This window comes from Cornus florida, unplaced genomic scaffold, assembly GCF_030987335.1.
Source record: "Cornus florida cultivar Cherokee Brave unplaced genomic scaffold, ASM3098733v1 CherokeeBrave_3.0.0_Hap2_Chr08, whole genome shotgun sequence".
Lineage (NCBI taxonomy): Eukaryota > Viridiplantae > Streptophyta > Magnoliopsida > Cornales > Cornaceae > Cornus > Cornus florida.
In genome coordinates, this window is record NW_026775578.1 from 15,199,702 (window position 1) to 15,223,528 (window position 23,827).

At 31.9% G+C, this 23,827-nt stretch overlaps 2 protein-coding genes across 2 annotated transcripts; one reads left to right on the forward strand and one right to left on the reverse strand.

Annotated features, from left to right (window-relative positions):
• Positions 1 to 5,386: 5,386 nt before the first annotated feature.
• Positions 5,387 to 8,784, forward strand: LOC132269567 (uncharacterized). The gene is made up of 5 exons (XM_059770804.1): positions 5,387 to 5,493; positions 7,130 to 7,583; positions 7,663 to 7,932; positions 8,015 to 8,277; positions 8,448 to 8,784. The coding sequence occupies exons 2-5, from the start codon at positions 7,141 to 7,143 to the stop codon at positions 8,462 to 8,464; spliced, it is 993 nt and encodes a 330-aa protein (XP_059626787.1). The 5' UTR covers positions 5,387 to 5,493; positions 7,130 to 7,140; the 3' UTR covers positions 8,465 to 8,784.
• Positions 8,785 to 11,472: 2,688 nt separating this feature from the next.
• LOC132269568 (auxin response factor 18-like) lies at positions 11,473 to 19,881 on the reverse strand. The gene is made up of 3 exons (XM_059770805.1): positions 19,079 to 19,881; positions 17,731 to 18,951; positions 11,473 to 11,781 (listed from the first exon to the last, which is right to left on the reverse strand). Exons 2-3 carry the CDS (start codon positions 18,814 to 18,816, stop codon positions 11,701 to 11,703), a joined length of 1,167 nt encoding a protein of 388 aa, XP_059626788.1. The 5' UTR covers positions 18,817 to 18,951; positions 19,079 to 19,881; the 3' UTR covers positions 11,473 to 11,700.
• Between the last annotated feature and the right edge of the window lie 3,946 nt (positions 19,882 to 23,827).

Consider the following 23,827-nt stretch of genomic DNA (forward strand, 5'->3'; position numbering starts at 1 on the left):
TTAATTTTGAATTGGTCAAACAATATATGAAAATTCAACTTTGAAATCCAAATCTGTGGTACAATTTAGGGGAATTCCAATTCCAAATTCATGAAAATATTTATCATTCAATTCTTTTTGTTAATTTGTAAAATTTAGCCAAAGTTTATGAGACAAATGATACAAATTGGATGTTTAAATGTGACACAGTGAAGTTCAGAATGGATATATATTTTGTAGGTAAGGAATGTGTTTTACGAGCCTGGTTTATCCTCATTATTCCTGCAAGTTATTATTATTATTTTTTTCTTTTTTAAAATTTGGTTTATTTATGAACTTTTTAAAGCACATGGTCAAGTGATTCAAGTCTGTCATTAGTTCTCCCACTGTTTTCTAATACACCTCACTGTAAATGATTTTGGAAGCAAGTAATCGTGTTTCACCATTACACCCGCTTCATTTGTTCGAGTGTAAAATATTTTTATATTTCAAGGTGTTTGATTGTCGTAAAATATTTACGAAGAAAAAAAATATTAAAACATAACGAAAATAATTTATTTATTAATTTTTGACAAATTATTTTGCACGCCCCTTCCGATGGACTCGATCTCAACCTCGGTCAAATATCAAAAAATAAAAATAAAAGAATACATTCTACTTGAAAAAAGAAAATATTTTTCGAAAAAAATATTTTACACCGAAACAAATCGAGCCTGCATTTCATATATTATTTTGAGTAATGTTAATGTGAGATTGATTTCATGATAATTGCCATGAACTCTATTTTAAATTAGCATATTTTGGGAGGAAAAAAATAGTGTAAAAATTACAACATAGCTAATATTAAAATGATTACACTGTATTAAAAAAAAAAAATCAGCTCAAAATATAACCTAAAGTTAGTAGATCAGACTGTAATTGTAATATGTATGTTATGATAGATGATCGTATGATTCATTAGTAGACAAAACTGAAACCATTAGTGCATCGGAGAGGGTAGGAGTTTTTATTCAAAGACGTAACTTTGATGCTGAAAAGTGGAGACACTCCAAGAATCCCTGTGTTTGTAGGAACCGAAGATGAGTTGCCGGATTTGATTAGGCAAATGAATGGGTCCAATCCCACTCAAAGTAGTTGGGTGAGTTTTCGCTTTCGAGTAAAGGGGCAATGCCTTCCATGTATACGATGAGTGGTGAGGGAAGCCTTAAAACGAACCACAAAAACATGTTTTTTAGGTCCTCTACCCGACACACACACGACAGCCAACGTTTTCATTACTGTCTGATATGACCACTTTCTCTTGTAATGTTGTACATAATTTTCTTTAACCCTTTTTTTTTTTCAACTAAAATTCTACAATTTTAAAGATTAAAAAATCAACACGAAAATATTAGAAGGGTAAATTAAATTGACTGTTTTTTTAAATTTTGTATTTTTAAATTTGGGCAAATTATATAAAATAAATTTTTTAACCTTTATTACTTTGACTTCCCTTGAATCTACTTTGACTTCCCTTAAATCAGTTACTAGTTGATTTGAGTGTGAAAAATCAATCCTAATTTTTATATAAGGGAAGGACAAAATTGTTATGTTATAAAATTTGATCACCAAATCTACTGTATAAAAAATATTAAATTTTTTTTGTCCAAACCTCGTAAGATCATTGTAATTAACTCACATTAAAAAGAATATCTAATCAAATTAAAATTATTTAGCTATAGTCGTTTCCAAAATTAATTTGGAAAAAAATTGGTGGCAAAGTATTAACGAGGTTTAGAAGAGTGTAGTCTCTACTACATATTTATAGAATCTGAATCGATCTTCCAAAAAATTTCATTTATTTAAGTTTAAATATTTGCTAATTTTAATTTTTCACTCCATGTTTTTCTTTGTGTGTATGATTTCAAACAAGTCCACGTGAATAAAACAGCCCATCATCTAATGTCATATGTAGTTTAAAGAGATACTTCCCTGTAAACACGTTGAATGAGACGGCTGTAGTGCCGATCCGACGGTCGTGGCCGTCGCCCTCGCTTCCTCGTTTCTTTCTTTATCATTTTCGCTTTATTTTCATATACATAATATATACACGCATATATATACATATACACACACTTTTTTTTATCATTGTTAGGTCAGTCAACGGTGTAATGGATTCCTCGTGATTTTGTTGACAATCAACAGCAGCTTCGCACTAAATTAATTGAAATGTTTTTCTGATCAAGTCATCTCGGCGCTTCCCATAACCACCACCACCTTAATGTCACGACTATAAAATTTAACACTCGTTTTATTCGTGATACACTTTATTTTTAGACTAATTAGTAATATATTGGTGATCTCTTCTCATGCATTGCATTAATTCTAAATATATGACCAAAAAGTAAAACATAACCACTCTAATTTTGCTTGTCAAATAATGATATATAATTAATTCTTTATCTTAAAAATGTTTTGGACCACTGCACAAATCGTAACCGTTGAATCCCAACGGTAGGACAAGAGATGTCCCATGTGAACACCAAGATGCGTCCCCGAAGACAACAACAATTCGTCTACTTTATTTTTATCAATTGAAAAGTCAGTCGGATTAATCCTCCATGTCACTATGTGTAATGTATTTGTAATGGTAAAACATTATATATTAGGGGCACAGTCAGAATTTTAATTAGGAAAAAGAATTATGAACAAGGAGGATAATTTTAAGAAGTAGAAAAAAAAAAAAAAAAAAAGAAAAAAAAAAAGGAAAAAAGAAAAGAAAAGATAAAAAAAAAATGATAGAAACTAATAATTTTAGAGTCGCTGTATACAAATTTATATATATATATATATATATATATATATATATATATATATATAAATAAAAATAAAAATTAACTATATAGGTAGAGCTAAGTCGGGGGGACGGCCCTCCTGGGCATACATTGCCTCTTAAATGACATAGTTTTCCTTCCTAAAGTTAAAATGACATAGTTTAGAAAAACAAATTATGTGGTGAATTGTAGGTCATTAATTTTTAATAAAACAGCATATGCTAATTTTTAACAATTTAATTTTGGACAACTTAAGTAATTTCAATGGGCTGGGCTAAACTATGTGTCAATGGGCTTTTTTGGTTGGGCTTGGAAGGTGCCAATTTTTCCCATTCTGATCCTAGTATCAGCACACTACATGAGATGATGAGAGAGACATGTGAAGCTAAGCATCTTGTATCACATAGAATTAATCAGAAATTAGAAATATTGACTTCTCCTAGTACACATAATTGAGCACTAACCATTCCGTCATTGGGATAAATTAGAGATAGCAATATATAAATTTCCCAAAAAGTAACACAACATGAAGGTAAGGATCTATGCATTCTATTTCCCATATTCCTCATTTACCAAAACAAAAACATATATTCATCTGCACTGCTACATCTCACTCAAACTTTGTACTCAAACCCCACCCAAAGCATATATGAAACAAAGGAGAGTTTGAGACTATGAATACTGACCATTGTCAGCGAAACAAATTCAGGTGGTGGGTGACAATGCAGGGTGAGTCTCGGGCACTGCGGCCTCCTGGCTAACTCTCTTTCTCATCAGTATAATCTCCTTGTGAGAGATGGTGTGCAAAGATGGAACAAATGTAGGACTTGCTGCCGGATGATACTCTAGTAAGAGACAACCAGAATTGTATCGAATCCCACAAGTATAGGTCCATTCCTCCATTTTGGGGAGTTTGTTATCCCACAATGTGTGCATTGCTTGATTCCCACAGGCTGCTGCAAGTTTTTTTTCCTTCGTATGACTTGCTGCATTGGTTCCCACAGGTTGCTGCAAGCTTTTTTCCTTCATAGGACTTGCTGCAAGGCGATCCTCTTGTTTTTATGAAAACCCTAACAAATTAAACTACGCTTCTCCCTTTAGTCTTCATCCACACACACACACACACACACATATGTCCAACGCTTTTTTGCTATCAATTAAAGGTCGAATCTAAGCCAGCATACGACACTTCAGTTTATTCAGATTCTAGTTTAAATCTCTCTCTCCTTATATATATATATATATATAACAAATTTTCTTCTCCACAGAGTACCTAAGATATGCAATATCTGAAACAATAGTAATATCAGATTCTGACAATTAAAGCTCACTAATTAACCTAAAAACCTTTAAAAAACCCTTGAAGGTTGATGATGACGCTGATTATAGTCACATACAACTCCATAGTCATCGCCCCTCTACTTAGTTTCAGACAGGGCCGGCTGAGACTCTCAAAATTTTGAGAGGCCCTAGACAAATTCTCACATTTAAGGCCCTTTACACATAAAGTTTCACATGCAAAAAAAAAAGAAAAAAAAAAAAGAAAAGAAAAAATAATAATAATAATAAATTATAGACGATGAGTATGTAAAATATATTCATAGGATATTTTCAATTTCTATAAGTAATACAGTCAAACAAAACTTAACACACTACAATATAATTGTGTTAATCATTAATAAATAATTGTGCGCATGCGCAGTGTATATAAGTCAACTAACTAATAATTATAAATTTATCACCACTAACAAATAACTGTGTGCCAGTACAGTTTGCATATGACAACCAACCAATAATAATAAATTTATCACCACCAATAAATAGTCTACATATTCAATATTATTAGAAAAATAAATCAAATTGAGTAAGTTAGAAGAAGAAAAAAAAAGAATAATTAGATGAAGAACGTGTACCATGAATTTGATTTTCAAGTTTCGACAATACCACTTTGTATTTGTCTTCATGCAATAAGATTCAGTTTGTTGTTAATCATATTCAAAGATATATTTAACAATATTTCATGAAATATATTATAAGTACTTGACAAAAAAGTACAAAAAGAAGCATCATGGTTTGGCAAAATATATATAATTTTTTCATCTTTCTTCTTCTTTATGGAGTGTCCGGTCGGCGGGGGTCAACGGTTATACTCGGATGGTGTTGGAAATCTCCACAATGTTGACTACTTTTGGTATGCCATTGGTTTTCCTTTTTTATTTTTACTTTTTTAAAATCTAATTCAATTAATTGTTTTTTTTTAAAAGGCTAATTTAATTAATTGTTTCTTTGGTGGTTAGTATAATTAATTGTTTTTCAATTATAACTGCATGCAATATAAGTCTGCTGGGCTCAAGTGTGGCTTTTCAAGTTTTGGGCCTTAGTAATTTTATTTTTCATGAAGCTTGAGTAAAATTGGGCCAAATCGGAGGCCCTTCAAAATTGGGCAAAATCGGAGCACCTGCCCTCAGGGCCGGCCCTAATTTCAGAGTTGAGAGAGTTTCAGTGACCCTTTGACCGAGTAGGTGGCCGTGTTAAATACTATTAATGGTTGTGAGTAACTTTTCTTAATGGCAATTTGATTTCTTCTCATTTTATTCTCGGTCTCAAGATACTACTCTCAAATTCTACTCTCATATTATTAAAGTAAAGAGAGAGAGAGAGAAAGAGGCCAACCTTTGTTCAAATTTTGAGTATTGCAAGGGTACGATTTTCTTTGCCCTGTTCATTAGATTAGATTTGTTGTTTGTGTATACTGTTGATTAGTTACATTTTCTTTGCCCTGTTCATTAGATTAGATTTGATTAGTTACATTTTCTTTGCCCTGTTCATTAGATTAGATTTGTTGTTTGTGTATACTGTTGATTAGTTACATTTTGTTTTTAATACTCTGATTTTAATAAATATTGGCTCAGTAAAGTAGGTGCTTGCTTGCTAGCATTTCATCATTTTGCTGATTTGTGGTGGGCTAATGTAGCGTGTGAAAGCAGATCTGTCATTTGGCTCAGTAAAGTAGGTGCTTGCTTGTTAGCTTTTCATCATTTTTGCTGATTTGTGGTGGGCTAATGTAACGGGGTGTTTGTCTATTTATTCAAAAGTTTGAACTGTTGGGTAATATTACATATCCATCCATTTATACTCTTGTCACTTCTCATTTCGATCCGATGTGGGACAAATCTCTCCTTGTAACAGCTAACTTTTAGATAGTGACCAGTGACCAAATTTGACTTATTTATAATTTGTTTGTACTTGTTAAGCATTTCATATTTGAGAGAGATATGATTTAGAAGAGTTTTTAAGTCTTTTATTTTTTAAATTATTGGTTCATTTTTCATTGTTTAGAGGAAAGTAAAATGACAAATTTTGTGAATTAAATTTTTTGAGTAGAGTGCAAAAAATCTCACTCAACTATGTTTAAATTTTCAAATAATATTATGAGCTTCTGAAAAAAAATAAATAGATAAATAAATAAATAACTTTTTGAACTATATTTTTTAGGCAATACTCCTTAAGTATCACATTTTTTTCTTACAAAATGCCCCCATGGACTACATTTTATTTCAGCAAAACAAATATATATATATATATATATATATATATATATATATATATATATATTTATTACTATAACTTCTATTTCTGTTTTTGTTTTTTTGTTAGCAATTATGTCTACAAGAAAATTTGAATCTCGGCATGAAAAAAGAAAAAAAAGAAGAATCTGAATTGGATCGGAAGTCTTCCGAGATTGAATCTGAAACAATTTTTATCAACATGCCAAGCTTTTTTAAATGTAAATCTTTTCACAACTAAAAAAAATCATAACAAGAACTTTGATTAGTATAGGGTAAATCTCTTACAAAAAGCATGGTTTTGAGTGAATTCCATAGTGTTGGAAGGGGCTTGCCATGAACAACCTCACACTCTGCTTCCACTAGTAGATTCTCAAATAGGATTAGTAAATTGGTCAAAAGAAGATATAGGGTACTGAGTGGTGAATAATTTAGAAATAAATTGGTAATTTTTTTATTAATTATCCAAAAAGGATTTTCTAAGCCTTAATCAGTCAATTGTCTAAAGAAACGTTGTTAATTAACTAAAATTGAATTAAACAACAGTTGATTTTGGTTGATAAATTTTGATTTAGCCCACCCCATTAAGAAGCAACCCCTCTCCTCTGTAAGAATGATCTTCCCTTTGTTTATTTTTTTTCCTGGTTTTTTGTTTTTGTTTTTGTTTTGTTGCTGTCTTCTTTTGATCTTGCTCTTTATTTTGTTCAAATTGATCCGCATTGATGAGATTGGGTTGGTAAACTTATAGGGTTTGAATTTCTTCTGTTTCAGCAAAAATTACCATGTCGAATTACAGGTCTATGTTAAAAACCAATTCGAAGGATCTAGATAAGAGAGCTGAGCAAGCTCTGGTTAAATTCAAGAACGCTGCTAAAAAAACCTATTATGTTGATTTTAAATACAAATCCGAGGATGACATGAGCAGGTCATGGGAGGGTGAGTGGCAAAGATTTGCAGACCTGAGTGAAAAAGTTAGAGTATTCCGTCGTCCGCCAGATTTTTGTGATTCACTTGCGTCGTCATTTTCATTAGATGTCAGAAATCCTTATCTCCTATCAGACGTAATTCTCGACTCTAAAGGGGAAAATGCTCTAGTGGTTTATGACCACTTTGATGAGCACTACTCAGAGTGGACAATGAGAGAGCACTACTCAAAAGAGGCATTCTTCGTGAGGAACAGTTACAACAGCTTGGACTTGAACCCTTTCTGGAAAACATCCATAAGGTTCTTTAATTTTGTTTTGTTTTATTCATATATATATTTTTAAATGTTAATATTAGAGTTTAATATTTTGTACTTGCAGAAACATCTTGGGTGCCATCCAGGATATTCATGAGAAGGACATGATACATGGTGCTCTCGATGACGCCTCTTCATATGTGATGAGAGGCGGGAACACTATGTATCTCATTTTTTCCAGCAGAAAGTTCCAATTGATAACGCCTTCTCAACTGACAATGAAGAAAGACTTGCAGGCCCTCAAGAGTTTTCTAACCCAACAATGTCAGCAGCCAAATACAACAAATTTGGATTGGAAATTATTCCTGAAATTTTTTGAGTTGGATAAGGCCAGGTGAGTTCTCCACTTGCATCATCCAATAATATCATTTTTGTATTTTCTTTAACTTTTATTAAATTGCTTTATTGTGTTATAGCGCCAAAAATCTGAGGAATCACCCGGCCCTCATGACTGATAAAGAGAGATTCAATTATTACGTGGCAATTGGGCACTATATGGAGAAACGTCTTCAAAGCTCCGTCACTTCAGTTAGGCAAACGATGAACGCACTCACGTATCCTCCATGTGGAATGGACTGGCGTTACATAATCGTAAATAAAACTCATGCAAATGGAAAGAAATTTCTTGGATATGACATGATGAATTTTAAATTTCAAAATCAAGTCATAGCGCGTGCAAGTACGGTTCTTCATTGTCTGAGCTAAATATGTTGATAACAAACTTTGTGAAGCATTCCAGAAAATATTTGCACCAATCATTGGGAAACCAAAAGGTGTGAATTTTAATTTTTCAAAATTTTTATTTATTTTTAATGTTTAATTATTTATTACATATTTTTGTTTGCCTAGGACTATATGGAAGCTGATGCAGCAATGGAGATCAGATACTTTTTTCCTGGGTTTTTGTCAGAGCTAAATGAGATGTTCATTCAGTATTTGGACGTCCACAATTTATTAGATTGAATGCTTTGTAGTATTAATAATTTTGTGAATATCCTGAAATACTCTACTCAACTTTGTAAGAACTTGTTCTGAAATTTGGTGTTATTTCAATATATTTTCTATCAAGTCCGGACAAGGAATTTCAATTTATTGTATGTAATATGGTTATGCCTTCAACAACTGCATAGTAGAAACTTAAAAATTGTATTATGGATGCGTTTTATTTTCTTTTTTCTTTCCCTCTTGATCTGGCATTAACTTGACATGTGGCACCACTCCAAGTGCCTAGGCGGGCACCTATCTTCATATTGAATATCTGTATTTCCAAGCTATGGGAGGTGGATGGACTTATATGCTGCATGTTTTCGTTATTAGTGCTTTATGTGCTCTATACAAGTTCATTTCTGTTTCGTAACGTGGGACTTGATAATGTGCCTCATTTCTGAGTTTATGATTTCTTGTATGTCCGCATGGACATCTCTTTTTGTGCATTGCAAGGCAGGGGGCTGCTAATTTTACGAACATGTTTATCAGTTTTTTAACATTGTATCACATAAAATATGATTAGTTTAATGATTTTTCAATAAATTTGTCTTTTCAGCATCGCAGGTTTAAGATCAATTGCACCAAGTTACAAGCACCACTGGCGGTATTTTGATAGACAATCCTTTTAGGTTACTCTGGTAATGTGATCTTCAATATCATCATCATCATCATTTCTTGTGATTGGGACATTGCAAAAGTATGATTTGATGAATAGTTGGGCTTCATCTTATATTTCATTCCACCTTATTTATTTATTTGTTTTTTATTTATCTACTTAATTATTCATTATGCTTTCAAGTTGAGTGAAATGATAAAACATAAACTTTTCATGTGAAAAATGTGTAAAGTTTTTTTTTCCTAGTTGTGTAGAGTTTTTTTTTTTTTTTTTTATGTTTAATTTCATTCATTTTGTTAAGATGTGATGTTGTGGCCCGAATTTGTTGTCGGGTCGTGTTGCAACGGAAATTTTTTTGGCCCATTTTGCTTGTGGGTCGTAGACCTTAATTAGTACTATTGTAGCCTGATATATAAGGGCGCTTAAGGTTTGAAGTGTATTATCCAGAGACACTGAAAATTATATAGAAAAGAGAGTGAGGAGCTGAAACTTGTAATTTCTCATTTTACACATAGTGAAGACTTTCGTCTAGTCTCCACGTAAATTTTTTTGCATGGTGTGTTTACTTTTCTGTCGTGTTACGTAATTGTTGCTTGGGTTCGTTGCATTTGTCGTAACAAAATTTCATTCATTTGTCTCCTCCATGAAATGAATTTCTTTGTCTGTGCGCAATGTCCAGCTAAACAAATAGAATGCTAAATCAAGCATAGAGCACTTTTTAGACTTCCATGGCAGAAGATGATATCTATACTATAAAGATGGGAAGGTAAGCCTGGCAGAAGATGATATGTATATGAAAGATAGGACGGTGGAATCCTGTCAATAAGAAGAAAACAGGAACATGGAAGGCATGTCCCTTTATCCTATGTATGTATGCATCTTATTAATCAGTTACTCAAGTTTAAAGAATCTGAAATTTGTGTCAAAATTTTTATAGGTTTTTTTGGTGATTGGCAGGAAATGAATGCTGTGAAAGGTTGCCGTAACATCAATCTCGTGCTTTATTTCAAGCATCGTCTGAACCAGCACAGTGCTACCGCTTCTAAGAATGATTTGAATTGGTCTAGAACCTACTACATCACACCACTAATAGGAGCATTTCTGGCTGACGCATATCTAGGAAGATATTGGACAATTGCTTGCTTCTCAATCATCTATGTCATTGTAAGTTATGTTTGTGAAACTTTATCAACTTAAATATCAACTTGGTAATTTGCATTGGTCGTATGAAATCCATATGGGGTTATCTAAAATGACATCGGATTTGTTTCCTTCTACAGCAATATGCGCAGAAATTTGAATCACGTATAATAGAAACATTCACATATGCTTACATATATACGTACACATATATTTATATGAACCTTAATGGAAAAAGATGTGTGAAAGAAGAGCACATTTTTGTTGAAATTGACAGTTTTGTTTTATATACGTGAAGAAAAATCCAGGCTCATACAAAATTGGTTTTTTAAATTAGGGTAAATTGCACCGACGCACCTTAAGGTTTGGGTCAATGTCACTCAACGGACTGCAACGACCCGAACTCGTGGGTCCGAATCGCTAGCCGGGTTCTTACCTGAACCCAAAAACAACTGAGGGCAAAACGGTCAACTAGGTTGTGTAAATTAATTATATAACTCTAAATGAGTCTAACTAGGTCAACATAAGTCATAAGGGTCATTTGAACTCATGACACAAAGTCTCGAATATAAGAATGTGGATTTCACACAATTGTGTCCTTCGTTTTCAAGGAATTCAGGAGCAGTCCACACTAAAAAGGTCACATAACTCTCTTTACGATTTGAATTTTTGAGTGAAATTAATTTCATTGGAAAGCTGACTGAAAATACTTGAAATTTGAATTAAGAATGAACCCATTTGGATTTGAAACGAGAAAGTTATAGCCATCCAAAGTCTGAATTAAAAAAAAGAGACAAACAGCAAGGGAGCCGGCTCCCATTTTGGATGGAGCCACCTCTTTTCTGCAGAAGGATTCGGCTCCACTCCAAAGTAGCATGCTCCATTCCAAAGGAGTAGGCTCCACTCCAAAAGAGCGGGCTTTATGCTATGTTTTTGATGAAATTTGGCTACTGGACTAAAAAGAGTAAACTCCTAAAGAGGGAGAGCCAGCTCCCAACCTGGGACGTCTGAAATTTTGCTACCCCAATGCAATTCTAAGCTGTACATTCAACCCCATCAGTCCCAACATACATGAATGGTAAAATAAACAATTTAGCAAGCTAATTCAATGAATTCTACAACATGGCGACGTAAGGAAAACTTTTGATTTCATCATACATTCATCATACATGTCCGATTACAATGTTCATAAACAAAATGACTTTAAATTATATCGTTGAAAAGTTATAAACCTAAAAGAAGATAAAAATCCTAACGAGACCCTAAAAGATGGTGCCGAGGTCTCAAAACCATTTTTACCCGTTGAATAGATACACGATGCCACTTAATACAATTTACAACAAAGGGGTAATATACACATCAAACACAAAAGAAGTCCAAATCTTTTTCAACCCGACTAGGCTTGTAGTGGATTTTCGTCTGCCACTTCTTTTCTCGAACCTAAAAAATGTTAAGATAATGGGGTGAGCATAAGCTCAGTAGGAGGCACCTAAGAACTCCTTTTGTGACCCCGTGAATCCATACAATGAATAAAAAGTAAACAAAATGGGATCACGGCACTCAACATCAAAATCAACAACAACTACCAAGTCATAAACAAGCCGTGTCATGTCATGGAATGCAATTTCATGCAATGTCACTCCCCATTTTCGAAACAATACCGTTTCATCTTCCAAACCGTTAGTGCAATCTGACCCAAGGCGTCACAAAAGGAGGATTGGCTAACCATCCACGACCATAAGGAAACTCTAAGGCGTCGTTGTAATACTCCGATATTTTAAAAGATTTATTAATTGAAATTAATTACTTTTATTTTATTTTTAAATAATTTATTTGATTCAATTTGAATTAATTGCGTTTATTTTAATTTTTAATTGATTTGTTTTATCGAGTGCTTAGATTAATTATTTTATTTTATATATATTTCGTGAATTATTGATATGATGATTGTTGTGCGTGTGCTTAATTATTGATTGAATTGTTGGCGTATTGATTTTATTGGTATGGTGTGACTTGGTTGTAATTTATTGTTTTGTTTATGTATTTAGTGTAATTAGTTTTTTATTTTTATTTTTAAATTTAAGTATTTATTTAATTATTTGGTTTATTTAAATTAATTAGATTTGGGCTTAAGGGAAGTTGGACCAAAAGACGTGGTCTTAGGCTTGTATGAAGCCTTATTGGGTTAATTAATAAAGGCCCATAGTTATTTAATTATGTAAATGATCATTTTTGTTTTAATTATAAATATATATAAATATAATTAATTAATAATTGTTATGAAAATATATATATATATATATATATATATATATATATATATATATATATATATATATATTGATATATAAAATTTAATTAACCAATGGGTTAATTATGGAAGATATATATATATACAGGTAATATAATATATGTTTATAGATATATATTATTTAAAGATTATTATTTGAGAGTCCTAATTGGAATAGGATTTGGTTTTTTATGTGTATAAATATACACAAGGCTTTAGGGTTAAAGGTTGACACGTTAGAAAAAATAAGAGAGGTAGAGAGAGAAAATAAGAGAAGGCCGACAAAGAGGAGGCCGGATCAGAGAAAGAGGATGCTAAAATTTGAAGAAACAATTAAAGCTTAAAGCGTCGGTTTCGTTTCGAAACCTTCAGGCGAGTTCTTCTCTAACTTTCTTCTTAGAACTCATAAGGATTTCACTTTGAGTATCAAAATTTAAGATTAAATTTATTAATTAAATGATGGTTAAAACGGAATATTTAAAATATGAATTATTATAATTTATTTTTGGAATTTTAGATTTTTATTGTTGTATATATGTGTTGCATATATTTTAAAAATTAATTTTATAAGTTGATATGTGTCCCAAGAGGCTTAATTAGGGTTTCTATATTTTCTAGAATTTTTTTAAAATTTTCTGGAATTTTCTGATATTTTTTTGGTATTTTTGGGAATTTATTAGAATTTATTTTTCTATATTTATTGGAAATATATATATATATACTGTCTATTTATATTTGTATAAGTGGCGTCTGTGTACTATCGACCTAACAATAGGGTTAGAACAATAGGATTTTAATCCAGTGTTAGACGGTCCATATTATCATGGTGCACACACTAATCTAGCCCATTGGAGTATTTAAATATGTGTGGATTGATTGTGTGTGGTGCGAGTTCATAGAGATTCAGTGTACCACAAGTCTGAGCCATAGATGTTGATTGATTGAATAGAGAACGGATTTAGTGCAGCGCAGGCCATGGAGAACCATGCAGTTGCGAGAAAAGATCTAGTGCGGTGCGCACCATCAGAGTTGATGCAGCATTGAATCAGAGTGCGCCACGTGTCAGCATCTTAGTCTTTAATCCAGTGAGGACGCGCTCACAATATCGATTGAGCTCAACTTATTATTTTTGCTTGTTTTGTTACTCGAAATTTAAATGGTCGAGATGGGGTATTGATAGGAAACTATTTCTGACAATATTTAGTAGCATTTAAATAGCGTAAATATAATTAAATTAATATATTGATATGGAAGGAAGTATATATATATATATATATATACACATATAAATATATATACACATATAAATATATATATATATATATATGTGTGTGTGTGTGTGTGTGTGTGTGTGTGTATATATGGTTTAATTATTTAGGATAAAGATGGAGGGATGTGTATATATATATATATTGATATATATGTACATATATATGATTTAAATAATCAAAGATTATTATGGATGATATTATACATATTTATATATTATATAATATATGTGTATGTATATATATATCAATTAAGATGATGATTATTATTATCCTTATTTGATATATCTGGAGATGTTGGTTAGTAAATTTGTGATATACTTATAATCTGCAGGAGATGTTTACGTATGAATTAGCTTACTATTAAATTTAAAGTTGATACATAGTTAAGTAGTAGACATGGATGAGTTGTCATAGGCGTAAATATAGTGCCTAAGTATTTGTATGAATAAAATACATACATATGAAGCATGGATGAGTTGCTAGTTTAAAAGTATAAGATATATACTTGTAGAGGCATGATTGAATTGCCAATGTATAAATAAATATACTTATGGAGGTATGATTGAATTGCCAAAGTATAAACATATATACTTAAGGAGACATGGTTGAGTTACCAATATATAAATAAATATGTTTATAATGGCATAGTTGAATTGTTAAAGCATAATTAAATTGCTTTGTGTATTAGATGATTAAAATTTATCAATGGATACTGTATGTATAAGTTGGATTAGGATTAAATATTCTTAAATTAGAATAATTTAGTAGTGACATGTTAGTGTATTATTTTATATATATTAATAAAATAATATTGGTAAAGATATAGATTATTTGTCAAAGTTTAGGTATTGACTATATGGTTTAAATAATTAAATTCATTATTGACTTTTGGATTAAATATAATTTTTTTTGAATTATATTTTAGTATTTAAATGATTAAATAATTATTTAAAATGGAGTTAAGGTTGAAGGGGTTTCTCTTTAAAAGAAAAGGAGTTTTGAATTAGTTTAAGTATGATTATATTTAATCATGGTTTAATGATTTTGAAAATTAATGAAACTATTAAGGGATGTGAAGGTTTTACTATATATAACTATTTATACGTATGTGTATCATTGTTTATTAAACTTAAATTTTTTTTTAGGTTTGGTTTTGATCAGAGATGATCTACTTATTGATTTTCAGAGATTTAGTAGAGAGAACTTGCTCGTAGGGTTTAACCCACGATTTTTTCAGGTTATTAGAGGTTTCAGTCTCGAGGTTGAGGATCCGCAACTGGGAGACTGTCATTCATCTATTCATCTTGTGTATTTTTTTTAAGTAATATTAAATTATTAGATAATGTTTTAAGGGGTCCTTGAGTTATGGAATTTCCGAGTTGTAATTATTGGAGAATTATTAATAAATTTTTATTTATTAGTTTTTTTTCAGCGTATTATTTATTCTTTTATTTCATTTTGTACTCTGTACTTGTTTGAAATACTTTAATTGTTTTGATATCCTTTAATTTTGTGCGCGGATTTGATCAACCCGTATTCCGAAATTAGGGGTATCACAGTCGTATCCAGCCTAGTTAGCTCAACAACGCTAGGGTCTCTCCCTAGTCTCCTGTAGACCATACTAACGCCATGGACCACTAGGCGACTCCTAGACGTCCGATTTTCGCAAACACTTTTAGAAAACATTTTTCCCAAAACAATTTCATTTGTCTTAAAACACTTTTCCTCTTTCCTTTCCTAATGGACGCATGAATGTTTTATACTTCTAATCACCAATTCAACCAAAGAATTTCACACATTCTTTTCAAAATAAATTTCATAACTTGTGCTTTCATTCAATATTGATCTAGCATAGTAAGCATATAAAACATGAATTCTATTTTATATATGTATGCTTATTCACAACATTTCATATACAACATTTAAGTAATTTTGCAATAATTTACACAAGTTAAGCATGCTAGACAACAATTTAAGAAAGAATAACCCACAAAAGCACAAGAAATTATGTATTAAAGACCCCTACCTCAAAAAATAAGAAAAGCCCTAAATTCGAAAATCCAATGGTTGGTTAAATGGTGCTCGACTCTTATCAAAATGAGGCCATGCAATGGCCTATTGGCCATAAAGAGAAAAGGGACATTGATGGGTCCCACCACTAACACAAAAATCCCACCTTTAACTTCCCACCACAAAATATATATATATATATGCTCAAATTACATAACCACCCAATTTAACATAACATAAAATTATGCACAAAATAATTATGCATGAAATGCCATGGACTCGTAACGCAACTCCTGTACACAACAATTCCGGTAGCGGATCCCACCAAGAACCTTCCGGTCTGAAAAACGAAAAAATGCCGAAATGACATCCGGTGCATTTCCAAGAATCCTGAACCCAGAGAAATGTCTCACCCAACTCTTAGAAACATTCAGCACACCCCACAGTGTCCGGCACGCAAAACGAGAAAAGACGAAAGTGCACTCGTAAAAACAAAAATTCTTGAAAAATGAAAAATGGGGAAAAACAGGAACATTCTCCCTGACTTAAAAGGATTTCGTTCCCGAAATCAAACCATACTTGGAGAAGAGAACAACGCTGGATACTTGGAGCGAACCTCCTGTTCGAGCTCCCAAGTAACCTCTTCAACTTCGTAATCTTAAATGGCATATTATAACCACCGTGAACGAAATAAGTGAACGAAATAAGTGAACGAAAGTTTAGAACAAAAGGTTTCTTCACATCATTGTTTAAAGAACAGAAAAGGCCAAAATAAGGTCTTAGCAAAATCAAGAATTACGTAAAGGAATCAAACATATTAACAATAGCAAGAATTAAAGAACCAGTTAGAAGAACATTGAAGAGTAATTTAGCTTCATAATTGTGCATAAACACCTACACTATGCATTTTACCCATGCAGTTCACAGGAATCCTACAAGTACTCAAGCGATAAGGGCATCTTTATTTTGTAACATCTCAAGCATCTTGATGTGTCAGAACTAAAAGATAAGAAATCCATGTAAATAGATGTACCTTTCAGCTAGTATTCCTATTCTAACCATAGTTCAATAGATTACTTGACATGAAGAGTAAGCCTATAGTGCAAAATTGTCAAACTGCAGAGAAAGTCAGTTTTTGGAAAGAATAAAACTTGCAGATGGAATATTAAGGAAAATGCAGGATGTGGTTTCTGTCCGTCACCGCGGGAAGGAGGAAATAAGAACTTCTAAATTTGAGTAGCTGATGTACTAGATGTCATGTAGTTTAGTTAAAATGTTTGGAATATTTGTATTATAATAGAAGTACACTATCATTAATCCAAGAATATATGCCCGTATAATAAGCAGTAATGCTCAACTATGTTAGCATGTGATATCTATGGATGTAATACTACATGCTTATTCTAACAGCTATGAGTGAGTTGGCATTCAATTACAAATACAACCATATGGCATATGCTGCTAGGAAGTGAGGTGGAAATATCAAGTCAGCAGGATAAATTAAACTCATCAAAAGCAAATTAGGAAACCTATAAGATATTAACGAAAGATGACTCACAGATCAAGAGATTTCAAAGTAATGAGTTTTTATGCACTGATGCAGCATTTATGAAGGTTAAAACTTCCATTACCGAACATCTGAGTTATTTACATGCAGTTCAACAATATCAACAAACAAGACCGAAAGCTAAATGTGCAAAGGAACATGATTAGCAAAATGACATTGCTAAAACAAATATAAATACATCAATAGAAGTTAATACAAAATTCAGAATAAAAAATTTGAGAAAATAGAGCTCTATCTTTATACAAAGATACCTGGAGAATCCGCCATGGGGAATTAGGCCAGTGGATGGGGTCAGCAACCTGAACAGAAGCTATAGTTCCCATAAACCAGCTGATCCGGGAAGAATCCTCGGTTTCAAATGCCATTTTGAACCTCATCCCATAGCACCACTGAATCCTCATTGCAGTCCTAACAGACGAAGCCTTAATGCAAAACTCCGGAGTACTTGCACGAGGGTAATACACAACCTCAAAGGGCTGCCCTTCAGCAGCAAGGGACACAGCTTGGATAACCGATTCTGGTCTCACTCTTCCCCTTCCTTTCGAACCACTAGAGTTCAAATTCCCACTACTACCATTTCTCATTAGTTTATTCTCATCTCCCCTTAAGAAGACTGAAAATCCCCCATAAGGCATAACACAATTTCCGGCAGAAGAGTTCCATCCAGATGGGGATTCAGGGCCACCAACAATTCCCCTCTTGGCCCGCCGTATTCCAATAAATAGATCCCCATTCTCTGCCCTGAAGAACACAATTGAATCCCCAGCAACCAGCTTTTTCTGGTTCACAAAATTACTCCAGCCTGTGGTCAACAAATGCCTCCTAGGTGTCCCTCTGTAGATATGCCTAAACTTCCAAATCTCACCATGAACGTCCTTCGTGATTAAGGTTTGAACTGGGGGATCAGCTGAGTAATCCAAGGGGGGAAATATAGTCTCCGCACAGTATCGAGGAACGGAGAAACCCCCACCGTTGTTGGCATCCGATTGAGTCAAAGTTTTCGCAAAAGAAGCAGGTTTTTCAGGGGCTTCAGACCCATTACTCCCCAAAACACCATCTTCACCATAATCAAGCTCGTTGTTTCCAATCGGAACCAACCTAATCTTGGCATAAACTTCATCAGTTTCAGGGTCTGCCATGAACTTCACAGCAGCAACCCTGCAAAGGATTAGCGACGGAACCCTCCGTGAGGCCCCAAAATCAACACTGGCAAGGGCGTGCTCGGCGTGGCCCTGAGGAAAATAGAATACCTTGGCATTCACAGGAGGCATTTGAACCATACCTCCAGCACAAGCGTGCCATAGTTGAGAGTCCAAACTCTTCTCTTTGTCCTCCATTGCTTGTTCTCGAACCCAATTGTTGCAATTTTCAGTCGGTACAGAATCAAACAGTGTTCTTCAACAGGAATGAACAAAAAATCTCTACTTAATTGCTTGTTTCTCTTTCTCAATAAATGCTGTCAAGAATCAAAGCTGCAACACATATATAATCATGTAAGACATTCACTTCCAAACAAAGAAATAGAAAGAGATAGCCACTACAATAAATACCACACACACACAAACATATATATGAAGAGAGAGAAAATACTATTATTACCTATCTATGCCACAGATCAGAGCCAAGAGTGACCATATAAAGCATAGCTTCAACACAGAGAGACAAAAAGCTCTGCTATGGACTTCGTTCCTCCTTAAATCAAAGGCCAGAGTATGCGAATGTGTCAAACAAACACAAATCTTCAATAGCTTCCTCGATTCTCTCTTCAACAAAACCCTAACAAAACTACACTTCTCCCTCTAGTCTTCACTCACACACACACACGTCCAACGCTTTTTTGCTATCAATCAAAGGTCGAATCTAAGCCAGCATAAGACACTTCAGTTTATTCAGATTCCAGTTTAAATCTCTCTCTCCCTCTATATATATATATATATATATATATATATATATAACAAATTTTCTTCCTCACAGAGTACCTAAGAAATGCAATATCTGAAACAATAGTAATATGAGATTCTGACAATTAAAGCTCACAAATTAACCTAAAAACCTTCATAAAACACTTGAAGGTCGATGATGACGCTGATAATAGTCATATACAACTCCATAGTCACCGCCCCTCTATTTAGTTTCAGAGTAAAGAGAGAGAAAATCAGAGTAGAGAGAAAATCATGGTGGATCAGATTCAATATGCCTACAGAGGGAGAGGGAGGGAAGTACAGAGACTCAAAAACTCAGAACGACGCCGTCTTCCTTTCAAGAGAAAAGAGACCTCAAAATCTTTGTTGCCATTGGAACAATCCAAAAGCAAGAGTTAAAGATCAGGTCTCTCTTTCTCTCTCTACCTGATTTTTTTTTTTGTTCTTATCTATCTCTTCTCTCTCTAAAACCTAAATCTTAAATTTGGAAAATTAATTACTCAGTATTTAATTCTGGATAAAATTCATAATATGTTGATCTCGTGTCGTTGTATGGCATATGAAAATATCGCGAGTTTTTTGGACAGTCTCTTTGTACTGCTCTGAAACCATAGCAGAGTAGTCATAACTAGACAGTTAACTGTAGTTAAGCATTTTAACCATGGTTAGCTAGAATCTTGAGTAAGTTAAATTAGGATCAGGATTCACTTCTATTATTTGGATGGGTTCAGGTTTATTAGGGAAACCTTTTTATAAATCGATCACATAAAAACTATGCAAATTTAATAATGTAATTTATATTGTCGTTGCATGAGTGTTCTACATGTGACCTAGCGGTATGTATTGTGATGTTATATATTAGATGATTAAATTAATGATACTTATCAGGCATGCAATATGTGACAATTGGTAGTGTATCGTTATTAAAAAAAGTGTTAAAACAAGAAATACATTGTTAAAAACCAAAATATGAAGCAATTATTTAATCTTTGAATACATTATTTCTTGATACTTTATTTTTTAACGAATTCAAACTCTAAATGACAACAAAATTATGATATTTATTAAATATTTTAATATTTTTATAAAATACATTCCAAATTAAACGATATAGACCTTAGGATTTAGCCACTAGTGAGGCTTAGCTTAGGTTTGATGGTGAAAAAAGGTCAGATAGGGAATGTGGAGTCCACGTGATCTGGTAGCGTGTTGGTCCGTGTACCATATTGTAAAGGTGTATACGAGGCGATCTTTTGGTCGGGCGAAGAGAGAGAAGCGTAGCAATGCCAACATTATTTGGTTGTTGTTTTTTTGGGATCGGTCCATACTGACTTTACAAGTCTACTTTCAATTCTTTGTTTTATTTTAATTCCATATATTAAACACAAAAATTATCAATAAGTCTTAGCCTCTTTAGGTGTTGGTTGACCAAAGTGAAAATAAGTATTAAAATTTTTAAGCAATATTTGTAAATTTAATTTAGTTTATTTATTTATTTTAATTTTAAGTGTTTAGAATTGAATAACAAGTTAATAGAGTTTATTCTTATTTGTAAGGACGAATCAGTTTAAGTTTTGATAAAACCATTAAGTTATAATATTTTTGAAAGTGTCAATCTTCTAATTTTACCCTTCTTAAGTTTTTGCACTATCCAAATGTAAGAATCATTGTCTTAAAAAAAAAAAAAATAGAAAGAAATTTTTGTCATTACAATAAAAAAGTATAACTTAATGGTATTCTTTTTTATTTTTAACCTTTGGTAATTCAATAATTTTTATATTAATTAGAGTATCTAATGTTTTGGTTAATCATTTCATCGAAAGAAAATGATACTCTTTTTCAATATATTAGACCGTATACACCGAAAATGATGAATTTCACAATCGTTATGGAGAAAACTTTACTGTCTTTATATTATATTTTGACATTATAATGCAAAAAAAAAAAAAAAAAAAAGTTAAATAATTCCAACAATGTTGGCACAAGATTAACAACACTTTGCCTATAACATTTTCTTATTATAAATATGTGGGTGGGTGTCATGGTTTGCATTGGCTTATAAATTTTTTTTTTTTTTCAGGGTTTGATATTATTACACATCTTCATAAATTGATCGATTCAATCAATTTATATTGATATTTATTTGAATCCGTTACACTACCATCACAAATCATGTGTATGTTAGAAAGGAAATGCTTTGTAAAAGTAAATAAAAAATAAAAAAAAATTATTTAAAGTAGTTTTGTACACTCTTATAGTCCAAAAGTAAAAGAGCTGTTTGAATGAAGCTTCAAAGCAGCTAGCTTCGAGGACCACACCAGTGTAGTAGTGGCTTTAAAGACTGACAACATGGCGGTCTTATAATTTTGAAAAGTTACGTGTATTTTTAGTTAAAGTTGAGTTTTGCTTAAGTATTTTAATTTGAATTGGTCAAAAAAAAGATTTGAAAATTCCACTTTGAGGCCTCCATTTGTTTTGATGTCTTTTTTAGATAAAGTATTTTTTTTATTTTTGATGTTTGGTAAATGCTTAGATTGAAGTTAAGGACAAGTCAATTAGATGAGGCAAGAAAAATAACTTTATTAAAAATTGATATGTAAATTATTTTTGTTAAATTTTAATATTTTTTTTTTTGTAAATAAAATTTACGACAATTATATATATATATATATATATATATATATATATATATATATATTCAAACAAAGGAGCCTGAAATCCAATTCTTTCCAATTTTATGAAAATATTATTAGTCAATTCTTTTGTTCATTTGTGCAATTTAACCAAGTTTGAGTTGTAATACATGAACACAAATGAGGATTCACATCTTGAATTCACGTGGAAATGACGCAACAGTTATGGGGTTACTGGTTACTTAGTTATGCAATTGAAAAACTGACAATAAATAAATAAATAATTAATTCAAAAACCGTAATACAAATTCTTATCTATATCCGACCATGAAGTCTAGAAACAAAAAATTTGAATTGTTTTTTTTTTTTTTTTTGCTTTCTTTTCTAAATTGATGAAAATATTTTGAATTTTTCCTTTTATTTTTTTGAAAAACCTAGATTTTATAGACCTTGTAAGCGAAAAATGGATATAAAGTTTATTGATGGCTTTCTCATACTCTTAGCGTGATCATTATGATAAAAAACGATAAAAATAATTTTGCAAGAAATGTTTGGATTGTAGTTACTATCTACCATGGCGTAACTCGTGGAAATACATGTACAGACTAGACTACATAAATAATAAGTAATTTCTATATATGATAAAAAAAAAAAAAAGAAAGAAAAAAAAAAAGAATTAATTTCTATGCAAAGTAAGGAAATAAGAAGAAAAAATTAAAATAAACTATAGAGCCGTGTCTAACAAAATTGTCACGTAATCTCTAAATTGGATGTTTAAATGTGTGTGGTAGTGAAGTCCATAATAGATACGTGGTATATTTTTTTCAAGCATTCTATAATACCTTTCGTATATTATTTTTAAGAGTTATGGTTCCACACTGCCAACTTCCACTTGGAGCACTTAAACTTTAATCATTATCCAATATCATATTTTTAGTATATATAGACTTCACTCCCTTACTTCCAAGAAGCATAAATTTGGTTTTATTTGCTATGTGTTTTATTTTTGTTATTATTGTTTTTGTTGGGTTTTGTAATAGTAAACAGTGAAAAAAATATATTTGGTAAAAAATATTTTGTTTTGTGTAGTATTGTTGAAACGTTTAGTGAATAGTTGTAAAAAATTGAAACACTAATTTAGTATTTTTATTTGTTTGAGCATTATAACAACAGTAATGTAGCAATGAACGATAAAAATTAAATTAAATTATTTTGAAAAACCCTTAAATAATATTTTTAAATTAACCATTATATTTTTCAAATTTGCAACACTTTTTTATCAAACATGTTTTCATATTTTTTTTTGAAAAATCTTGCAACAAATAAACGTTACCAAACATGCTTCCGATTACTATTCAAATCACCCTACAACAAAATACTTATTTTGTTTCAGATTAAAACAAAACACAAAAAACAAAATTGGAACCAAACAGGGTTTAGTTGTCCATTCATGTGTATACCATCTTATACCAACTTGATGGTACAATGGAAAGGCTCAAGGCTGGATTGGTTGCTAAAGATTATAAATATTCAAGGCAGACTATTTCAATATCTTTTCTCTAGTTGCACACTTTAATTCTATTTGTACTTTTTAATCAGTTGCGGCTACATAAAATTTGCCTTATTTGCAGGGAGATTATGCCACATAGTCTATATACGATTGTACAAAGAGTCTGCATGACATGAGTAGAGCTAGAGTTATATTGTCTTTCATTTTGCATGAATAATATGGATTGTAGAGAAAGTTGACAAAGATTCTAGAACTAGTGGCGGACCAAGAATTTGGTTCAAGG